The following is a 24738-nucleotide window of genomic DNA, read 5'->3' as shown; positions in this document are numbered from 1 at the left end:
GTTTTTGGGGGTGTAGGTGCTCGAGCCGTCGTTCCCGCCTCGGACGCCGACTAAGAGAAAGTACGGGATCTTTGTCCCCAGACAGACGAAGGGACGACTCCAGTAATGCTTCTGACGAAAATTCTTCTTGTGCTTCGGTACAATGTACGTTGTATTCTATTTAATTCTGGAATTCAATTATTGAAACTTTTTTATTAATTCAATTTCTTTTTCACGACGGGGAATTGGAGAATCAAAGCTTCAATTGACTATTTAGTTTTTTTTTAATTCAATTATTTGAACTTTGAAGCTGTGAATTTGGTAATTCATCTTGTATCATTTGGAAGTATTTTACGAATCTGAAAAAACAAAAAATCTGGCAGTTGAGGGAGATTGTTAAATTGAAGAATAGCAATTTTTAAGATTGCAATCTTTTTTTAGAAATAATTTAGAGACAATTATTTTTCACGAATGTAAAAAATATTTAACACTTTATGTAAGGTAGATGAAAATTGAACCATTTCCATCGTTTATTTATTTAAAAACAATCAACTCAGGTAATTAAAAAAAATGTAATTTAAACTGTTTTTAAAAGTTGAAAATTCATTCTTCATTGTGACTCATTAAAAGCATTTTGCAGATAGAAAAAAAAAAGAAAAATCTAGGCTTTAATGAAAATTTGCAAAAAGTTGAAAAATTGCAATTTGTTAAAATCATTGATTATTTTCATAAACAATTATCGTTCCACTCTGAAAATCATTATTTCACATAAAGTTTCTAGCAGTTAAAAAATTCCATCAGCTATTAATAAGAAAAAAAATTAAAAACAAAGTATTTTTTTTTCAAAACATAATTTAAATGCCATGAATTTTTCAAATCATTCCCGCGCAATTTAATTTCCAAAAGAAGCGTCCCTCATTGTCACTCATCGTCCGTTCCCCGACTGCACTACCAAATATAGCCATCCATCTGCGTTAATGTCAAGAGCACTCGACCCATAAAAACAAACATTTTGACCATTTGCTTTGCATATTATGTCCACAGTATCAAAATACCTGTGAGCTACGACGAGCAGTGAAGAACGTCATCATTGTGCAAGAGAACATCGTGGAAGAGATTTTTTTCGGCAGCATGTCTTCAACATTGAAAAATCAAATAAACATTGTAAAATTTTCCACTAGATTGATGAGCACCGAGTGGCCTTCTCATCAGCCTAGACCTAGAAAATCCACGAGCTCATCGCTCTCATACATATTTATTCAGATTCTAAATATAAAAAGCTGAGGAATTCTGTAAAATTGTCTAGAGTTGACCATCAAAACACTGGAATTTATTTCATTTATTTAATTAAAAAAATTTAATAAATACAATTTATCTCATTGAGTCGACGTGATTCGTCAGATTGCATGATTTATTTATGAAATAAAAACTGAGAAGCCACAAAAAAATGTCGTACTCCTTCTGAAAAAATTCATTAACTGCCAAACATGACCTCTCCAACATTCCTCCCCCAAATCATCGGCATTTCCAAGGCTTCAAATTACCATAACGGAAAAAAATGGCATTAAAATACACAAATGAACTCGGAGTGCCAATTGGATCCTGTTTCACGCGACTATACCCTGCTCACCAACAGCCTTGATGCGCGATTATAGTTCAACAATGTCTGCAAGGTGAACCAGTTGCATTGATCCTCTGGACTCCACCGGAAAATTACACCGAGAAAATTAAAATGTCAAGAACAAGAGTGGTCTGCGGCATTCAAACCCGAAAGGAGCACCAGAAAATTGAGAAATCCTGGGGAATTCGCTGATGCAGAATGCAACAACTGGAAGTGAACCGCGGTAACTGTTTTAAACCATCAAAACCCATCTCATTCCCCGTCTAATTCTAATTAAATCTATCACGATTGCCCTGGATTTTCTCGCAATCTCTCACTTCATCCCATCATTTTATCATTAACTTTCTCCAAGTTCATCTCTCGGATGTCCACAAGGCAAAAAAAATTTATCCTAAAATTACCACAAGTAATACCACGAGAGCTTCAAAATTATCGAGCAATTCCCGATAGATTCGTTGCAAACAAACGAAGGAGTCAAGTTTTTCAGGTTAAAAAATCACGAGTGCGAAGCACGAGTGATTTTTCCTGAAAAACTTGACGACTTCGTTTGTGTGCAGGGAACCTTGAGGGAATTACTCGATTAATTTTGAAGCTCGAGTAGTATTCGGGAGGGAATTTTCCTATCCAAATGTCGGCCAAAAGATTTGCACTGAGACAAAATCCATCTGACAGTTCCAACCAGGGGTTCACTCGACCACGGAATCTTTTGTTTTCCACAAATATAGTCAACATGAAAAATTACCAGTTGAATTATCAAAAATTATCAGCTGAATACCGTGTTGATTACATGAAATAACAGCCGAATAGTGCAATTCTATTGGCTGACACTTCGATGAGGAAAATTCCCAGTGAAATTTAGTAATTGTGCAAAGTGCCCTTTGACTTTTCAGGAATTTTTATCAAGAGTCCAATAAAATATACAATATTGTTATCAAATGTTTCCTTGAATTTTTTTCTAGAAATTAAAAAAAAAATTAGGGGAAAAAACATTTCGAGAAGTAAAAGTTTCTTAAGACTATGAAATACCTTTCAGTTTCATTAGAACATCCGAGATTTCCAATGATGAATAAGAATATAATTCAATGAATTATCGGTCTCATCCCTTTGAGAATCTGCATTCTGTAGATAATTTCCCATCCTCTAGCGACGATAGATTATCCGATCAAAAAATCTGATCTGATGCAGAAAATTTTGGTAATACTTTGTTCATGTTTCGCTCAAGATTTGAAAGACGCAGCATGGACATGTAGATATTTTGGCTCTGCTTTCAACAACTAAACATTTAACTCAAGATGCTGATCATTCGCGGGGAGAGCCTGCCACTTCAGGATGAGAATATCTCTCACAAATTGAAGCTGAATGAAAAATATTTCGTTCGAATTTACGGAGTTGCTATCACATCGCCATTGTTATTCTATTTAAAAATTCATTTCTTGTATTTGAGTATTGAATAGCCGGAACGACAAACAAATAGCAATNTTCGTTTGTGTGCAGGGAACCTTGAGGGAATTACTCGATTAATTTTGAAGCTCGAGTAGTATTCGGGAGGGAATTTTCCTATCCAAATGTCGGCCAAAAGATTTGCACTGAGACAAAATCCATCTGACAGTTCCAACCAGGGGTTCACTCGACCACGGAATCTTTTGTTTTCCACAAATATAGTCAACATGAAAAATTACCAGTTGAATTATCAAAAATTATCAGCTGAATACCTTGTTGATTACATGAAATAACAGCCGAATAGTGCAATTCTATTGGCTGACACTTCGATGAGGAAAATTCCCAGTGAAATTTAGTAATTGTGCAAAGTGCCCTTTGACTTTTCAGAAATTTTTATCAAGAGTCCAATAAAATATACAATATTGTTATCAAATGTTTCCTTGAATTTTTTTCTAGAAATTAAAAAAAAAATTAGGGGAAAAAACATTTCGAGAAGTAAAAGTTTCTTAAGACTATGAAATACCTTTCAGTTTCATTAGAACATCCGAGATTTCCAATGATGAATAAGAATATAATTCAATGAATTATCGGTCTCATCCCTTTGAGAATCTGCATTCTGTAGATAATTTCCCATCCTCTAGCGACGATAGATTATCCGATCAAAAAATCTGATCTGATGCAGAAAATTTTGGTAATACTTTGTTCATGTTTCGCTCAAGATTTGAAAGACGCAGCATGGACATGTAGATATTTTGGCTCTGCTTTCAACAACTAAACATTTGACTCAAGATGCTGATCATTCGCGGGGAGAGCCTGCCACTTCAGGATGAGAATATCTCTCACAAATTGAATTGAAATTGAATGAAAAATATTTCGTTCGAAGTTACAGAGTTGCTATCACATCGTCATTGTTATTCTATTCAAAAATTCATTTCTTGTATTTGAGTATTGAATAGCCGAAACGACAAATAAATAGCAATATCGTTAGATCATTCATACAAATTTCTCGAGGCAAAAATGTAGCTATTCGGTCCTTGTTTCGCATTGAGAATTCGTCAAACCAGAATTTTGAGACTTATTAATCATCAAATGAGCCTTGTTCGAGGATATTTTTTTTTCCTATCAGTCTATGCACCGCTATTCAATCAATTATACTAGGATACTTTCTCAAATTGCACAAAATTGCCATCAATTCTACAGCCGTAAAACCGCATGCGGAACAGAAAATATCATTTTCAGAACAACCCAGTACATTTTTCCAACGGATTCTGTCCTTTGGCTCAAGTCTCCGCCAATTTTTTCGGTATCAGTAAATTTCCTCGATGACATCTCCTTCTCCATCACAGTATTATTGAAAAACTGCAGAACCAGGTTTTGAATCATAATATGAAAAAACGCATTAGCTCATGGTAAACCGACGCACGTACAGACCATCGAGGTTCTACCTGTACTTTCACTGATCTCGGTCCTCCACCAGTAGTGAACTCGACGCCCGGCGCAATTTTCGAGCTGTTCACAGTCAATCCGCAGAGCCAGTACGGTTCACTTCTCCTCACGTTCTCCACTGTTGTTTTCATAAAAATCCATGAGTAAGGAGTTTCAATTCTGTGTTTATCAACTTCTCTCCCAACTGTCTCGTTCCATTCTCCTCTGTTCTGGCCTGTTCAGTCGTATTTGCCCTCTGTCACCACAATTTTTCGCCTCTCGCGGAACCCTTGACCCTCGCGCTTACGTATGCGCACATTAATGAGCATTGAGGCTCTTTACGTCACCAGCCGGCACTGTTTTGTATTTTTCGTATTGTTTTTTCTCTCGCGCGGAGGAACGACACCGACGCGCATATCAGTGTCAACTGACAGTCGTAATCGCTGACAAATTGGGAACAGGTGGCACCAATCCGGGAAACTCTTCCTCGCGAGAGGACTCAATGGGAAATTAAAGCATTCGGTAAATCCCTTCCTGTTTGATCGAGCGAACAGGCGATTTCTATCGGATTTTTACCGCATCGGACGTTAGTTCCATTTTTTTGAGCGCTTGAGGAGTCTTTGGTAATAGACCTGGTAAGTTCCTCATGTTTTTAGCGATCGAATACTGAGGAGCCTCGGCATGCTCGATCGTGAAGGTGTAGTCGCGATGAAAGTGCGAAACTGGGAAGAGAGCGAAAGTGCAGTCTGTGCGGGCTTTGAAGTGTTTTGGATTGAAGGCTACTGCAATCTACTCTGTGAGAGAAAAAATAAAAGTTCGTTGTGGATTTCAAACGCGTTTTAACACTTCAGGCAGGTGAAAGTAACGGGAGTATTTAGTTTTCGCAATATCTATTGCAATTTTTTTAAAGTTTTCAAAATTTCCAACTGTGCAATTTTTTGAGCGGTTTAAGCCGTGGGTTTACTCTGCTGAAGAATAGTAATCAAAATACAAAACGAAAGAATAATTGTTTACATCAATATCTCGTACATTTACTTTATTTTTTTTAAGAGTAAATTAATAGCCATAATTACGCTAATTGCGCAATTTATCATTTTTCTTTCGATTAAATCGATTAAATACATTCATTATTTATCGTGATTTGTCAGCTCAATTTCTGACAATAGCAACTGTTAAACTATTAATCGGTAATTATTTAATTAATGTCAAATAATGAAACATGAAAACCATGTAAACAAAATATAAATCTAATTTTATTAAATTATTTACTCTGAAAATAAATTAGTGACGCAAATTCGTGATATCTGATCGGCGATTCATCCAAAATAATCAACAAAATTACAAAATTTAATGTGAAAGTTAGTTTCACCTGAATTTGCTCGTTCCGCAAATAATAAGGTACCACCATACCGTTATAATTTATTTCCGCGAATGGAATGACTCGCAGTGTGGCAAGCATAATGCGGAATGAGAACAGTTTGCGAATGACACAAACAATGGGTTTTTACTTTCGAAAAGGGTTACAAGGACTGAGAGGACAATTTTATAAAATAACACTGAAATTAATAAAATATCGAAATATTATAATATCTTTCACATTACCCCATTTTTCTTCTAGTTTTATTTTCAATATAATTGAATATAATATAATTATATTATATTAATATAATTATATTATTTTCAATATAATTGAAAATAAAACAATATATTGAAAATAAAACTAAATGTGAAATGGGGTAATGTAAAAGAATAATTCTAAAAATATTTTATTTGAATCGAAGAAATTCTATTCGAACTTCATTACGTGGATTTTTCATTATACTAAATGAGTGATTTTTTCAATGAAAAAAATTGTTTATGTAATTTAAGTAAAGACTGGATTACAGAAGAGACAAAAATTTTAAAGGACAAATTATTAATTTTAGAGCGTGAGTAGTTTTGTTAGCAGAAGACAATGGAACAATATGAAGAAATATACCTAAAGAAATTTAATTTGAATTAAACATACTAATGAAAATTTTAATCAACATTTTCATTCACATCAATCGAATGGCTTTTTACTCCAAAAAATGTTCATCTAATTCAACTAAAGCCCTAATTACACTGATAGAATGATTCATTTATTCCAAACGAGATTCGTTAACTATTAACAAATAGTAGAGTTGAATATGACCAAATGAATATTCGTTAATAGTTAACGAATGGTTCACTTGAATGGCGAAAGTCAAGTCAAACAAGGCTCCTCAAATGTACATTCGTTAACTATTAACGAATGAACATTTGGTGGGACCGAATAGACCCTAACCTCCAACCAAAATCCATTCGTTAACAATAACTAATCCGTTCTATCAGTGTACGGAAGCCTGAGACGATAACCTCGAGAAACAAAATATTAATTTCAGAGTGATTGAGAGATCATCAAATATGGTGGTTGACACTGGAACCGTCCGTCTGGTCATTTTCATCGGAATGTTTTTGGTCTTCGCTGGGGATTACACAACTCTCATAAATTCGGTTTTCGGGAATGGAATGGTATCAGGGAATTCCACATTTGTGGGTCTTCAGGAGGCTAAAGATGGGCATGCTGAGAGGCTGGCCATGATGGCAGGCGTGAGGGATGACGCCGAAGATAGTGAGACAATTCGTTCCTTTTTTTCTAATTTGTGAAATATCAGTGTTGATCAGTAGTCAAGGCACGAGTCAGCTGGATTAGTCAATTCCCCGGTGCTCAAGGCTCACACGTGCCTAAATTACAAGGATCAAATAAATTCAAAGTATTTGATTCACTTGAAGTGGAGAAACAGCTCACGTCATTTCAAAAACATAAATTAAATCATTCTTTAAACAAATTGAATGAAATTTCCTTGAATTCCGTCCAATTTCAATCCCTTAAATTCACCTTTAGCTTCACTGATTGAATTATTTCATTAAAATATACACTTTTTATCATTAATTTCAACTTTAGGTGCAACGAGAAAAGCGAAGATGATGGCAACAATAAAAAATGCGTGTTTACCGAAATTAATCTGCGAATTAACGTCTTCGCCCTATCAAGATCAGCTGAGCGAAATGGAGAAGTCACTGTTGAATTTAATCAGGTAAATTCATCTGTTGTTCCCTTGAATAAAGTCTCCGTGGGACTGGTGAATCCCCGGAAGTAGAAACTAATTAGTCTATCTCATTCGACTCGACGAATTTTTAAAAACTCGAAGGCAAATGCGAAAAAACCCCCGGCCCTCGAATTTCCCTTGAGAGTCGTTTGGGCTCTTGTCATGCAGTTTACCAAGACCACTTTCAACTTCTCGGTGTGGTGCATTCACCGGGCACTTTCACGACTTTCGTTCGTAGACCCGTTGACTCGGAATAATGGTTTAGCATTTGCCCCCGACATTGCATATATTCCGCCTTGTTTTACAGGGACTGGGCGATATGAAAGTTGTAAATGATCGTCTCTAACAAAGTATAAAAAGTTTTTGGTCCTGCCTTTTTATGGGAACATTTTCGGGAATGTTTATGATCTCGTTGGGGAATTCTGTTGCTTGATTGGGTGAGGAGGAGGTGTAAACACTCGATTTTTGGGATTTTCTTAATTGCGAAGGAAATTCGTGGAAAATCCATGGGATTCGGGAGAAAATTCTGTTCGGTTTGTATTGCACTTGCTGTTTGTTTTTTTTTCTATGCGTTTTATTCGATAGAAATGTTCAATGAAAATATTCGAGTTATTCGATTGAGATATTTTTTAGAAATTCTCCGGCTCAAATTTTGTTTGATTTTAAAGGACTTCGTAATTGAAATCTAGGATTTCCTATAGATATTTGATAGGAAATTCTATTGGATTTCTATCAGTTTTTAAAAATGTTCAGTTGAGAAAATGCCGCAATTTATGTGGGTGTTTTTTTTTAATAAAAATGCGCAATGGGAAATATTCCATAGGAAAAAATCTATAGAATTCAAATTTTCTGCAGAATTTGTGCTGAGTCATTTTAATAGAAATTCCTCGCCTTAAATATTCAGTTTTTTGTCTAATTTTGTCAATAAAAAGGGGAGGGAAAATAGGGGCGGAAAAAACTTCAAAATACATATCGAGCGATTACTATAGACAATGCCTCCTCAATGGCTTCTCCTCAATAGAAAAAGTTATATGGAAGAATGAAATTCTGCTGATTTTTTCCACAAAATAGTTCCTGTTGGAATTTTCCAGAGAAAAACCGGGCAGTGAAGCTGCGGAATTCTTCAATACAATTGACTCAAACCTACGAACTTAATTCAATAGAAATCCAATAGAATTTTCCATTTTTTCTTAAACTTTCTAATATTTTTCGGCGGATTGAAAAATGAGAAAATTCATAACGAGCAATTTCTGCAGAAACTGTCTCAATACAATTTCTAATTTTTTTTCTAACATACACTGAGAGAACAAATTAGTTCTACCAAAAATTTATATTCTCACGTGAAACATATGTTTTTAGTGCAGCTTCTACTGGACATTTTTTATTTAAAAAATCCGCAGTAAAACTAACAGAATTTTCAGTAGAAATCCAACAGAACCGGATTCGCATTTTAATGATGATTCACGAGGGGCCGGATCGATCCCTAACACGATTATTTACCGATAAAAAAAACATCATTGTTTCATAATCGTGAATATGCTCGTGGCAGTCGCATTCCAATCCATTATTTACCTTTCGAACGAGTGACTCGGTGAAATTAATACGAAATAAAAATTCACAGAGTCGATTCAACTAAAGATTATTCGCTCCTTCGGGCACAAAAACCTCGTTATGAGCCCCATGATCTCCTGCAGATTAAAAAAACAAATATTAGAACCTTAATACAACAAACGTTTAGCCCCATCATTCAGTACTAATTTATGCTCCACTGCGAGGAAGACTCCTCCCACTATCATCGAATTAGTAGTATTCTCATTCTCCGGATGATGCCAATATCGGAGCGCCTGAGCAAGCATAACAAATGTGAAAGTGAAACCCCTAACAAAAAGTAATTATGCAATCAGTGGCCAGACTGTTCCCGAAAAATGTAACCCACCGGTTTCGTATTTACGATCGTGGTCTCTCACTTTTTGCATAACACACATAACGCGATGCCAATGGCCACTTTCATTTTCATAGATTATCCAATCCGATACTTTCTCCTCTTCTTCACGCAGAGTCAACACGTGATGACTCGGGTATTCTTGACCATCGTCGTTGTACGTTCACCTTCAAACATCGCAGAGATGTTCTGTTGGCATTTAAGGTTTTTATTATTTGAGAGTTTTCGAGTTGATTTTTTGCGTAATTTTCTCAACATGTTTCTTCTGGTGTTTTGACAATTTTCATTATTTATTTATTGGGAAGAAATGGTGGATAATTTTGTATAGGTAATGACGATTGTATTTGTTTCATTTTAAATTGGTTAATATAATTTAATTGCACAATTTGAGGATTAGAAAATTAAAAAAAAATTTTTTCAACATTTCTAATTAAACATCAGAGATTTCATCGCATTGCATTTTTGGTAGTTTCATTAGTCAAATTTTTCAAAGTCTGAATTTCAATGGTTTTCCATTTTGAATAGTCGGAAAGTATTTGAAAAATTAAAAAAAAGCGAATGCATGAAATAATTGGATATATGAACAAAACATGAACAAGATATTTTTATCGAAAAATTCGTTGCTCAATTTAATTGAAGAATTAGTGATTTGTTTTAAGTGTTTATTTGAAAGTTTTCAAGTTTTTTTGCGAAATTTTCTCAATATCTGTTTTTACTGCAGTGTGGACAATTCTTATTATTTGTTTATTTATTTATTAAGAAGAAATGTTGCAAAATGATGTTTAGGTAATGGCGGTTGTGTATGGTTCATTTTCAATTTTTTACTATAATTTAATTGCAAAATTTTCTAATTACAAAAAAAAATTTAGTCAAAATATTTTTTAGTTTGAAAAAAATTCTAAAGTTTACGCTTTCCACAAAATTTATAAAATAAATTACATATTAATTTCGCATTTTCGTTAATCTCATTATTCAAGCATTTTCCATTTTCAACAGTCGTAAAGCCTTTGAAATATCTAAAAAAATGCATGAAACAATTGAAAAAGTGAACACAACATAAACAACTCATTTAAAAAAAAAAATTCCTCGCTCAATTTAATTGGAGAATTAGTGAATATTCTCGGGAGAATCGAGCGGAAGAATGAAATGTCGAGCATTGTGAATTTAATGAGGAGCGAAGAGAATGGGTATAATCAAAAGAGTAATCACATTTAACAAGTCGTTGAAAACTTTTCGCAGACAACTTCAAAAGTAAAAGGCAACTCGCCTTGTCCCTGTTTCCGTCTCGAGTTCACATTGAATTCTTTACCCAAGTTTACCACCTTCGTTGAATCTATTGCAATAAACTCGGGGAATTACAGCAACTCGGTCATTCTTCCTTCTCGCTGGGGCGCATGATCTATTACGACAGTACAATACGAGAAATGCGATTATTAATCTTGAGAAGATTTGTCACGGGGTGTTACAGACAATTGCGGTGATTTTTTTATTATAAACAATATGCGGTAATATAAAAGAATGCATCTAGAAAAATTATATTGGAATTGAATCCAATTTATTGAAACATTTTATTTGCATTTTTATTCACATTAAATAAATGTTTTTTTGTTTTTAAACAAATGTTTCCTTTAGTTATTCATTCATTCATTTATCTATTCATTCATGTATTCAGTTATTTATTCATTTATTTATTGATTCAGTTTTATTCATTTTCATGGAATAATTGAATTGATCGATTTTTGCATAAAAAATTGAATTGAAAATCTCATTGCAGTCTTTTATCAATTACCAATGACATCTGAAATTTATTTTCACGTTTACAGAGACACAAGCCTAACAACAATGGCGGAAGTGGCCTCCAGATATCATTTCGCAGCGCATATGGGTCAACTAATCGCCGGAATCGAGGGTCAAGGTTGTCACAACTTTTATCCAACTTGTCCTCTACCCCGTTCCAGTGTACTCAATATGATGAAGAAGATCAGATTGCGTTGAATTGTCATGAATCCGAATATGTCGACCATTAAATCACAACTGTTATTATCAATTTCAAGTGATTCAGGAGAATAACGAGTGAGCCTCGAGAATTGCTTGACGTATCTGTGATATCATGCGAGATGCTATCCAATCGGAAATCGAAGGATTGAAGGACCGCAGCGAGGTTCAGTCTCCATTTTGTTGAAAAAAAATTAATTAAGGAGAATGGTGTCGAGGTTTATGTCTGCACGCACGAAAAAAATTCGTAGAAAAACTTTTTCTATTGATTTCTATTGAATATTATTGAGAATTCTATTAGTTTTTGGCCCATTCTATTGAAGAATTTCACAGCTTCAATGCGCGTTTTTAATATAAAATTTGAAATAGAAATTATTTTATAGAAATATCAGTAGAATTTCATTTTTATATGCAATTTTTTATGTTGAGACATTTTCTATAGGAATTTCTGAAATTAATTTCTCAAATTTTTCAATCTATTTTTCTTCTTCTTTCATAAAAAAAAAATCCAACAAAAAAATTCAGAAAATCTGAGTCGAGAAATTTCTATAGAAATTCTATAGAAAGTATCTTAATAGAATACGTTGTATAGAGGAATCGACTTCTATTGATTTTTTTCTGTACAATATTTTGAACATTGTACGATTTTCCAATAGAATTCCAATAGAATTTTATGGCGAATTCGCTAGATTTTTCTATAAAATTTATTCGTACGTGTTCGGACCGTTGTAAATACTCCAATGAATGACTCGGAGGCCTCCAGTTCATTCCAACAATCAGATCGCAATGATCAGATTAACTAGAATGACCCCAAATTTAATTGATTAAGAGTGAACATCGTTGGATTGATAAATCCGATGATGCGTTGAAATTATTTTTATTATTATTCACGACTGCTAGTTTTTTCTGTATTATTAGTGAGTAAACACGAGTGTTTTGCCTTTGATAATAAATTTCTTACTGAAATTTTGTTACTGAATGGGTGTTTATCATTATAATTTCCCCGTTTCACCATAAAAAATGGTAAAATAAGCCAAAAAGTCAGGGTGGCCATTGTATTTTACTATTTTTATTCATATTGCATTCAACAGTTTTTGCAGTTGAAGTAAATTCTTAATTTCCAAAGAATATATGGAAAACGAGTGATTTTGCCCGAAAATGCGGTCAGACATTTTTTCCAATCGACAGAATTATTTATATTTTTTCATTTCGGATGATCACAACTAATAAAAAAGAATTTGTATTGAGGATACCGGCACAAAAAGATCCTTGGATTTCAGAATTTTTCACTCGTTAAATGTCAGAATGTCCTTCCCTAAACATTTTTCCTCTGTGTGATTTTACGAGAAAATATAATTGAATATTGGTTACAGCAGGGGAAATTCTCCGCAGAAATGGTCTTTAACAATATTCAAGACGAAATAAATAGCTTTCCAGACAGATACACAGCCGTTTGAACAGAAGATTCGACTCACGAATTCATGGTACTTGACGATTCAGTAGTGAAGCGGTAAAACGCTTTAAGGATGTTCGACACCCTTTTAGCCAAAATTGACGTTGTTTTCATTTTTCTGGCAAATTATCGATGGGAGTGACGTGAAAAAATGTAACGATTTTGTGGTTTGTCATTCTTTAATGGCTCACGAAGTTGCGTAGTGGTGCGATAATTTTCATGCGTTTTTTCTACAGTTTTGTGATTCTTTTTAAAAGTTTAGAGAAAACGCAGGAAAATGTTCGCACCACCTTAAAATTTCGTCAGTCATTAAATAATGACAAAACGCAAAAACGTTATATTTTTTCACGTCAATTCCATCATAAGTTTGCCAGAAAAATTAAAACAACGTGAATTTTGGCAGAAAGGGTGTAGAACATCCTTAAGAAAGAAAACGGTTTAAGAAGTATCTCCGAATCTAAGGGAGATACCGAAATTTTGATAACGACCTTTTTTGTAGAGCGAATTTGCTGCTACAGAAAAGGTTAAGTTCAAAATTTCGCCATCTCCCTTAGATCCTGAGATATTCATCGAAAACTGGCGAATAGTCAAAATCGACTTGAACCATTTTACCGCTTCGCTACTGTATTGAACGCCCGAATCAAATGCCAGATGTCATTCTCCCGAATAAATCCATAAAATCCCGGCGCTGTACCGATGCTACCCTATCACATCACCGAATCACAATCACGTTTCCCTCAATACCATCCAATCCAACTGGTCTTATAACCCGTAATAGATGTCATGATCACCGAGAGACCCTCAGTTGAATTATCGTAGGTTCAAATCAATGTCAGAGTGTCTGCTATTTCATTTTCCCCCCCGGAAATTGAATGACCGACGATTTTCATCAGTTGTTAGTGATGCCCACAGTGGAATAGCTCCAACTCCTTGGAACCGAGTAAACTGTCCTTCATAATTGAGAAAGTTTGATGTACACGAGTTGTGTCTCGTGGAGGGTTGAAAAGACTTTTCTCTCCAATTTCGGGGATGAGGGTGAAATGTTTCGGTGGACATTTTGAAACATTTTGAGACTCGTCTGCGTGGCATTGGCACGCCAATGACTTTTCTTGGTCGTTCTTGCCGATAACAATGGGGAAAGGGGTTGGGAGGAACAACAACTGTAGCTGGATGTCATTAGGAATAACTGTGAATGCTGCGGAGCTCAACTCTAAGGAGCAAATGGGACGTGGAAAATTGCCGGGGATATCTTTCGGCGATGGCTTTGTTATCGTTTTTGTATTATTTTGGTTTTTTGTTCTGTTGAAGTTGTGATGCTCTTTTTCAGTATAGAATTTAATACTTTCGTGATTTTTAGGGAGTTTTTTTAAATTACATAGTGGTTATCTGATGATTAACGAATCATATGATATGATTTTTAGAATTAATAATGAGGTAATTCAATGAATTGTGGGTTTAATTATTTTGAAAATTTGATCTGATGCAGGAAATGTTGGTAATATTGTGTTCATGTTTCAACGACGAAACATTTGACTGCCACTTCAGGACGAGAATATCTCTCACAAAGTGAAGCTGAATGAAAAATATTTCGTTCGAAGTTGCAGAGTTGCTATCACATCGTCGTTGTTATTCTATTTGAAAATTTATTTCTTGTATTTGAGTATTGAATAGCCGAAACGACAAACAAATAGCAATCTCGTGGGATCATTCATACAAATCGAGCCAAAAAGGCAGTTGTTTGGTCCTTGTTTCGCATTGAGAATTCGTCAAACCAAAATTTTGAGACTTGGTAATCATCAAACGAGTCTTGTTGAAGGATATCTTTCTTTTTCTATCAATACATGAATAATAATACAATTCAATGAATCATGGGTCTCATCTCTTTGAGAATCTGCATTCTGCGGATAATTTCCCATCCTCTAGCGACGATAGATTATCCGATCAAAAAATCTGATCTGATGGAGACAATTTTGGTAATACTTTGTTCATGTTTCGCTCAAGATTTGAAAGACGGAGCATGAACATGTAGATATTTTGGCTCTGCTTTCAACAACTAAACATTTAACTCAAGATGCTGATCATTCGCGGGGAGAGTCTGCCACTTCAGGATGAAAATATCTCTCACAAAGTGACAATGAATGAAAAATATTTCGTTCGAAGTTACAGAGTTGCTATCACATCGTCATTGTTATTCTGTTTAAAAATTCATTTCTTGTATTTGAGTATTGAATAGCCGAAACGACAAACAAATAACAATCTCGTTGGATCATTCATACAAATTTCTCGAGCCAAAAATGTAGCTATTTGGTCCTTGTTTTGCATTAAGAATTCGTCAAAACTAAACTTTGAGACATAGTAATCATCAAATGTGGTTTGTTTAATAATGTTTACAACCGCAATATATTTTTTAATATCAAGACGATTCTAGTAGCAAAAACGTAAGTATGTGTCCTCATTTCCCATAAAACAAACATCTCTCGAGATCAAGAATCACCAAGTTCATCTTTTCTTCAATAATCAACATAAAATGTTTGAAACTTGGTAAACAATTTCCCAAGATTCCAAGAAATATCATCAGTCTACTCGTGAATACGATACGTATTACCTCCTAATCAAACAATCAAGATGGAAAGTGAATGCCACCATAACCATCATCATCACCATCATCTTATGAAATCCAAAGAAGTCTCCGGGCATAGCAATCAGGGATGTGACAATACTCCCAATACTCTGTTTTTCCGAGTGAACTGGGGCATGACGAATCGCACGCGGATATTTCCCAACAGGTTCTCCTCATGAAAGCAATCATAATATCCCGCCTCGTAAAATAATATCCCTGCAATATACACCGCACTAAGCCGAGAAAAAAAATTATTTCTGTCGGTTGAACTCATTTTCTTCAAATATATTTGTTTAAAAACTAACTTAAGCGGGGATTTTATGTGCATCGATTTTATGTGTAATCAATACATTTCTCTCTCATCATTTTACAGTAATATACGCAACTTAAATTTTGAAGATGAAAATCGGGAATAAATTCTAAATGGCCTCCCATCCAAAAATTTATTTAAAAAATATATAATATGGGCCAATTCCTTATATTTTTTAATATATTTTTCAAAATATAATTTTTTCCATCTGGGGAATAGACATGAATAAAAACATTGATAATAATTAATTTAAAAGTCTTATGAGAAAATGAATATTTCAAGATTAGAAAGAGCATTCAAATGTTGAGAAAATCTTTAAAAAAAATGTATGCATAAGACAAAAATTATCGTGAAACGATAAACAATTGTTTAAGAAAATGATTATAGAGAGAATTTGCTGGATTAATTTTTTTGCTCTCGTCAAAGCTAGCATTCACGTAAAAAATTATCAATGATGAATAATTTTTATTATTTATTTTTTCTCATTGCGCGAAACACTACGATGTTTTTTGTTTTCTTGACGCCGAGATCTACAAAAAATACGAAACAATGCCAATTAATTTTGCCATTTATTTTTCATTATTTTGACTTTTCACACGAAACACGAAACAAAAAATCGAATGAATCATAATTATTGAATTTGAATAGTTTTCCCTTAACTTCGTTTGATCAATCGGACGTGCCGCTTATCACGTCTTCTGCGGATTAATGTCGCAATTGTCAATTCGTACGTTTTGCTCCGTATAAATTCACCAGCATAACCCCCCAGTGGTCGGCGAGTGGGGCAAGCCCGAACACTTTCTCTCCTGGAAATGAGCGTGGTCAGAAACGCTAGGTAGCATTTTCGAGCCAACCAGTTTTTATCAGTCAGCCGACATTGTCGTCGGGATTCAAAGGCCTTCCAGTCTGCTGGATCGAGCGCTTTTACTGTTTTCTAAGTACGTATTTAGTTACTGTGCATTATCATCGAAATTATCGGCCATTTTTATTCATAACTCTACGGTGCACCGAATTATTACACAACTCTTTGGTGTTGGGAGTTTAATAGTTAATTTTGGGTCATGAGTAAGTGAAATTTATGGGAATTTGTGAAATTAAAATTTGCGGTATTTTTTTTCACAATGGATAACAAAGAAACAAAGGAAGACAATCTACAAAGAAATTTGTTGGAATTTTTCTAATGTCATTTTTACAATCTTGCGCAATTTGGTATCATAAACTTTTCAATTGCTTCGATTGTTTGTGTTTAATGCAATCATTATCGTTGAAATTGTGGGAAAGGCAGTTGCGTTGTTCTATTTAACAATTTATTTCTTGTATTTGAGTATTGAATAACCGAAATGGCGAGCAAATAACAATCTCGTTGAATCATTCATACAAATTTCTCGAATTAAAAATGTATTTGGTCTTTGCTTTGCACTGAAAATTCGTCGAAACAGAATTTTTAGGCTTGATAATCCCGATATTTAATTGATTATCCTATTTGGTCCTTAATAGTTATTAAATTGTAACTCTTTGTTGCTGGCTGCTTAATGTTTAATTTAATTAATGTTAATTTTGTTATGAATAAGTCAATTTCACGGAACTTTGTGTATTTAAAATTTACGTAATTTTGTTCTCCCATTGGATAATAAAGAAACAAAAGAGGAAAATTTACAACGAAATATTTTCATAAGTCATATTTACCCTCTTGCGTAATTTGGTATCATAAACTTTTGATTTGCATCTGTATAATGAAATTGAGGCTATTCGTTAGAGCACTTTCATAAACAATGCAGTTGCGTTATTCTATTTAAGAATTCATTTCTTGTCTTTCAATATTGAATAGCCGAAACGACGAATGAATATCAATTTTGTTGAATCATTCATCCAAATTTCTTAAAACAGAATTTCAGACTTGATAGTCATCAATGGAGACTTGTTTGATATTTTCCTTTGTCCAACACCCTACACACGCCTATTTAATTGATAATTCTATCTAGTCCTTATTGAATATTAAATTCGCAACCATTTCGTGTTAACAATTTAATATTTAATTTTATGTTATAAATAAGTAAAATTCACAGATTTGTGAACCTGAAATTTGCGTAATTTGTTCTCCGCTTGGATAATAAAGAAATAAAAGAGGAGAATTATCAAGAAAAATGATCATGAAATGATGAAAAATTTCAACAAAAATCATTTCATTCCCCAAATCAAGTCATTTTTATACTTTTGCGCAATTAGGTATCACAAACTTTTAAATTATTTCAGTTTAATGAACTCATTACCGCTGAACCTCTGGGAACGGCTGTTAATTAGATCACTCTCGTAAAGAATGCAGTTGTCACGGGTGTGCGCCCTTCTCCTCGGCTGCTTCCTTGCACTTGGCCACGTGACAGCGGCCCCAAGTCCTCAGGAGCCAGCGTTTGAACTGCCGGTGCAATTGGTCGGGTTTCCCGTGATAATAGCCGCTGTGAGGATAACGAATTTCGTCAAGAAACTCGCCTACTCTGTTAATCCACGTAAGTCCGGTATCTCAGTTGAGGTGTTACGTTAGCAGGCGATGAGCAACGGTAGGAAACAACAGTTTCCACGGTACATGTAACATGTTGAGGCGAAAGGGAAAGCCTGAGTGTTATCGTGTTGCGGAAGTCGAGGATTTTTAGTCGATGGCCAGATTAAAGTGATATGTTTTTTTTACATTAGAAATGTGATCTATATATTGATCGACTGATGCATAGATCCAATTGATCGGTTATTTTTTTAAAGACGTATGGGGCAATACGGGTCACATTTTTCTTCATTTTGGATGAAATTTTTTGATTCGTCGGATGCAAAAAAAACGACTTACTTTGCTCAACTAGAACCAGAGTTGTAAGAAACGATGCGCGGATGATCTATAGATCGATGAATGATCGAAGAAAATTGATGAATTATTTTCTGTTTAGGGAAGTGCTGCGGAAGTTGAGGAATTTTAGTCGGTGATCAGATTGAAGTGATATTTTTGGGTATTGGAAATGTGATCGATCGATCCATGGAAATTGATTGGGGATTTTTTCTAAACGTGTGGGACAAAACGGGTCCCATTTTTCTTCGTTTTGGAAGACATTTTTTGATTTGTCGGATGAAAAAAACGACTTATTTTACGCAGATAGAACCGGAGTTATAAGAAATGATACACACCTGATCTATAGATCGATGAATGATTGAAGAAAATTAATGATTTTTGTTGTGTTTAAGAGTAGTGGGCCACAACGGGTATTTTTTTTATCGATTTTATGAAAGATTCTAGCTTTATATAATCCGAGTTCTAACAGAATGTGCGAAAATGATTAAAAAATCGATGACTGATCTATAAAAATTGATTGAGGATTTTTCTCAACGATTTGAGATAAAATAGGGTTTATTCATTTATTTTAGGAGAAATTTTTCCATCCATTGGATGTGAAAAAGATTTTTTTCTTATTTTGAAACGATGTATAAGGGATCTACAGATCGATGAATGATCTATGAAAATTGATAAAGGATTTTTTCTATAAAAATCCTGGAACGGATCAGCTTATTCATGATTTCGTAGGAAAGTTTATCCTCGCAGAATCCCGATTCTAGTGGAAAATATAACAATGATCCAGAGATCGATGAGGGATCTACGGAAATCGATTTTCGATGTCGAGACTGATGAATGATCTAAAAAAAATCAATTGAAATTTTCTTGAAAACTATTGGAGTAAAATGAATCTTTTTTTTCGTCTTATGGGAAATTATAGAGACTTATACTAGTATAAGTTACATTTATATTTGAGACGTTTTATTACAGAGACTTATACTAGTCGTCTCAAGAGAGCTCTTCCTGAACCGAATCAAGAAATATTCGATGTAGCACAAGTGGAGAAGAAATTAGTCGCTGAAATGGGTGAGAATGTCTGTATTTATGAAAAAATATGCGCTAGACATGCAGAAATCACACTGAAACAGGGTCAGATCCAGGAGAACCTCGATTGGGAAGAAATTTTCAGGTAAATGAAATATCTAAACATAACATTCATTATCTAGATATGCCATTGTAGCCTTCTGAAGCGTAATCAGACAGCAGAACATCGACCAGTTCCGCCGCGTCTGACCCCTCCCGTAACCAATCTACTGACAGTCTGAAATAGTAAGGAGATGACGTTATTTCGTTCCTCCGAACTCATTGGGATAGAGTGCAAGTAACGGTTATATTTCAGAAATATCTGCGGTTTTTTCTCGGCATGAACTTTGGATATATTCAATAAACATTAAGTATTCTTAATAATTTTCTCCTTTCCTCACGCGCGAGAAAATTTTATAGATAAACCTCGCGAATTCGCTAAAGACTTCTGTGGGATTTTTATTGCACTTTCGGTTAGTTTTCGGTTAAATTCTATTGGGAAATTCCATAACTTTTTTGCATTTTTTTTTCTCTAGAAAAAATGAATGGAATTCGATTTTTAACAATTTATTCTATTGCAATATTCAACTTTTTCTAGAAATTGCTCGGCTCAAATCGTGAAAGTTTATTCATTTAATTTTTTTTAATGGAAAGAGGAGAAAAAGTGACAAAAACTTAGAGAATTAATGACGAAGAATTCCTATAGAAAATGTCTCAATGGAAAAAATTATATAGAAAGTTGAAATTTCGCTTTTTTCGATAAAATAATTGCTATAGAATATTTTGTATAAAAAAAAATGCGCAGTAGAGCAGCAAAATTCTTCGATAGAATGGACCAAAAATTAATAGAAATTCAATAGAATTTCAAAAAAATAGAATAGAATAGAATTTTTCCAATGGAATAGATTTTTTTCTATCCAACTTGCGAGGTTTTTCCCGAAAATTTTATCGTTTCTGCTGACACCTGAAACAATGATTTTATGAGCCAAACAATTCTCTCAAACGATTCCTCCTCAAGAGATAATGTCTTGGCTCAAGAAATGCAGACGAAAACAATTCTACGAGCAAAGTTCAATTGTTTCCCCATCCACAATTTTCTCATACATGTTAAATATCTCCCTCCTGACAACACCACGAGATCTCTCTCCATAATGACACCCCACTCTTTCGAAACATTCTCCTTGCATCATCGATCCACCATTACCGGTAAACTCGGCAATAGGAGCAGTTCACCAAGTTCACAGGGCAGTGTAAAGCACCCCGAGTGCGCTATTACATGCTACAGGTGATTTCTATAGACTATCACGCCCTGTTAGGAAACATTGTAGTTGGACGTGATACGATGAGTATAGAATCAATGAGGTATGAAGGCACCTCCGTCAATTTATCTCTCTAGGATCCTCTAATTACTCAAAGAGAATTTACATCAAAAGGATCTTTTGGGTTGAAAAGCGGATTATTACGTACTATCAGGGCTCTTGTTATCAGCATTAGCCATTCAGGGGTATTTTAATCTCTTGGGGGTGCTTTAACCCAAAATTTTGGCGATGGCGAGTCAATCTTGGGCGGAGATTCTTGGATTTCTAGTCAATTTTCTAACAACATTTGACCGATTGTATTGGAAAATTCAGCAGTTCATCGGTGCACTTTTTTCAATAGAAATATTCAATGGAAAAAATAAAATTTCATTTTTCTATATAGCCTATTCTATTCACATATTCTTTATAGAAATTCCTCTGCGGAAATTTCACAAGTTTTTGGTCAGATTTTTTCAATGAAAAATATGAATTAATAAAAATACATTTTTAATGAAACTCACTCATTTATTCATTCATTATAAAATAATAAAAATAATAATAATAATTATATTAATAATTCATTGATTCATTAATTATAAATTAAAACAAGTGGGAAATTGTTATTATATTAATATAGTATAGTTTTTTTGCTAATAAATTAGCAATACGTTAATTTCGAATGGTCATTTTGCACATCATCTGCTTCTATCGTATATAATTCATTATTGCATCTTATTTGATTAAATTCAATGAAATTTCTTCTTTAATCAATTGTGTTATATTTTTAATTTAGTTTAATATTTGATGAAATTTCAATTATGAAATAATACATATCTATACCATGGATTTGTTCGATGAGAGTGAAGTCGAAGTAGGTCGTTTTAATGATAATTAAATCAATTTGGACCGTTTTTTTTATTCAAATAATCAGTGGAAGTAAATTTTCCAAAAATGGAAAATCAACAAACTTTTGAATGCTGTGAGAATAATTTCCGAAATTCTTTTGTAAATCGAATGGAAGAATGATGCTATCTATATTATGGAATGAATTTGAAACATCATATTTGAAGAAACCATCAGAAAGTTCACTTTCACAGCAATTTACGAAAAATTCTAAATTTACAAAAATCATCATAAAAATCAAACCAACGAATACAGGTATCGTAACGATTTTTCAACTTCGACAGAGTGGCTGTGAAACTAATATTTTCAGCTATCATCGAATGAATTTAGAGCATGATATCCAAAGATATCCTCGGAATTCTAATTTTTATAAAATACAAACATTTCTGAAAATTACTCTAAAAATCGAAACAACGATTGCAGCTATCGTCTTCATCTTCAAACTCGGTCGAAGAGACATCCAAAGAACTTTTTAAGCCATCATTCAATGAATTCAACCCATTTTTCTAGTTATGGTGGGACAACCGATTAAAAACAAAAATTCAAAAGTATAATATATGGATTAAATTTTCGAACCGTCCAAAAATCATAATAATTAAAATAGAATTTCCTACGAAATTCGCTAGGTTTTTCTACTGAAGTTTTTTTTACCAACGAATTACCTCAGACAAATATATTCTCTCGACCTTATTTAGGATGTAAAGCTTACACTAAATTCCCCTGTAATGCGACGGCCGACGATAGTCTTAATGGCCTGTCGCACGTGCCCTAATGCATCTCCCTGATAACTCCACAGTTTCTTGTCAACCACTCGAACCAGTCTATTCAGCTACCGTTTCTTTCACGGCCCAAAGTGCCTTTATCTCGATCCCCCGATGGGACATGTCAAAGCTCATCAAACCCATGATTTTTTAATTTCCCAGTCAGTACAAGGCGTCACCGGATCCCATGAAGGAGAACTACTTGCTGAGTGTCTTCTTGGGGGACATTGTTGGTAGCCCGAGGTTGTGTCATCAGCTTGCTAAACGCCGAGCCTGTGGGCAGACACTCGCCGACTGAAGGGAAAGTGATGACACGCGGTGATGATGTGAGTCTTCCTGAGGACTCATTCTGTTCGAAGTATTTTAAAGGTCTAGGATTAATGATTAATGATTCACCCTGTGTTGGTAGGTTTTCGTGCAGCTCTCTAGGTGATAGATGGAGACACTTCCGTGAATGTGCTATAGACAGAACAGATGTAAATAATCTGCGGAGAATTATTTTAGATTGAATTTTGTAGTGATATAACTCAGGTGTGTTATGTGTTGATGTTTAATATGACGTTATGGTGAAATAAATGTGACTTTCTTGTTGAATCGATTGTGATTATCAATTTATTCACATTTTTTAAAAATTTATTCACATTCTTATGTAAAATTTTATTTTAAAGCTTGAGGTATGTTTGGTCGGAGAGGTTTCAGGAGATTTTGGGAATAAACTCTTCTGAAAATGTTGGAAAAATTCAAGGGAAATGTGGATTTGAATTCGATACCACGATGAAAGTGCTTGAAAATTATTTGAATAATTGATATTGATTTCAATAATAGTTTTTGAGTGTGATTAAATGAATTCGATTTTTAGTTGAATCAACATTTATTATGAATTTGTATTCATTCTGTTGTGAAATGGCAATACAAGTTGAATTCGGTGACCTTTAGTAGATGTTTGGGATGATAAATGCTTGAACTCCCTAGAAATTCAATGAACAGGTGAAGTTCAACTTGAGAAAATTTTATTTTGTTGCATAACCACCAGTTTTTATGGCGCTTTGACAAGTGCTGTCTCAATTCGGAGTTGACATAATCAAGACGCTGAATCAAACTTCAATCTATCCCTGCCTAAATTATATTCCGTAACTCATTCTGACATTCTCAGTCTTCAAATTTTCTATTGACATTCCGTGAGAAATTACATCTCTGTGAGTCAATCATAGGAATTGGTCAGACTTCGATTCATTCAGAATTTGGTTAAACTAATGACAAATTTTGGAGAATTATCCCGAGATGAGCAAATTAAATTTTCACCAATCCGTTTCAAAATAGTAGGTTTCCTAAATTTATTTTAACATTCTTCTGAATATTTTTAACATTTTTAAATGGAGAATGGAGTTGAACCTTTAAAAAAATGAATAAGAACTTCATCATAAAATTACCCTCATTTTTTATAACAAATGTAAAGAAAATAGTCGAATGTTCTTAAATTTCTCACGACAAATTGTAAAATTCCCGTCAAGGAAACTCTATTCTTGCCAATAAATAATGGTTTCATCAACAATTTGACTGAAGATAAAATATTTCATCTGAATTCTGAGTATTAAATAATATCATCGCAAAATTTCCCCAAAGTTTGATTACAAATATAAAGAATTTAATGAAAAAAATAGTCGAGTGCTTTTAAATTTCTTACGATAAATTGGAAAATTCGTCTAAAGAAAACTCTGTTCTGTGAATAAATACCGGTTTCATAGACAATTTGACTCAAGATGAAACATTTCATCTGCATTCCAAATTGGAATAGTCAAGACTCTCAACCAAACTCCAATAAATCCCTCCCAAAACAATATTTCGTAACACATTCTGACCTTTTCAATCTTCAAAGTTTCTAGTGACATTCGGGGAGAAATTACATGCTGCAACATGGGATTTTCCCTGAAATCATTAAATTTGTCACACTTCGATTCCTGGAAACATTTTGAATATGCACAAACTTAT

General features: G+C 34.0%; 2 protein-coding genes across 4 annotated transcripts; both read left to right on the top strand.

Annotated features, from left to right (window-relative positions):
* The first annotated feature begins 1737 nt into the window (after positions 1-1737).
* Positions 1738-11815, top strand: LOC107037968. 3 transcript variants are annotated; one of them, XM_015256811.1, is made up of 4 exons: positions 1738-1823; positions 6868-7097; positions 7431-7563; positions 11341-11815. In XM_015256811.1, exons 1-4 carry the CDS (start codon positions 1792-1794, stop codon positions 11510-11512), a joined length of 567 nt encoding a protein of 188 aa, XP_015112297.1. In that variant the 5' UTR covers positions 1738-1791; the 3' UTR covers positions 11513-11815. The 3 variants fall into 3 exon arrangements, with proteins under 3 accessions (XP_015112297.1, XP_015112298.1, XP_015112299.1); XM_015256812.1 differs by lacking the exon at positions 1738-1823 and adding an exon at positions 4564-4629; XM_015256813.1 differs by lacking the exon at positions 1738-1823 and adding an exon at positions 4891-5100.
* Positions 11816-18212: 6397 nt separating this feature from the next.
* Positions 18213-23047, top strand: LOC107037980. Its single transcript, XM_015256824.1, has 3 exons — positions 18213-18399; positions 19695-19893; positions 22912-23047. Exons 1-3 carry the CDS (start codon positions 18213-18215, stop codon positions 23045-23047), a joined length of 522 nt encoding a protein of 173 aa, XP_015112310.1.
* The last annotated feature ends 1691 nt before the right edge of the window (positions 23048-24738 follow it).

Source organism: Diachasma alloeum, unplaced genomic scaffold (assembly GCF_001412515.2).
Source record: "Diachasma alloeum isolate Michigan unplaced genomic scaffold, Dall2.0 Dall_scaffold_00276, whole genome shotgun sequence".
Lineage (NCBI taxonomy): Eukaryota > Metazoa > Arthropoda > Insecta > Hymenoptera > Braconidae > Diachasma > Diachasma alloeum.
This window is presented reverse-complemented; position numbering and strand designations above follow the sequence as displayed.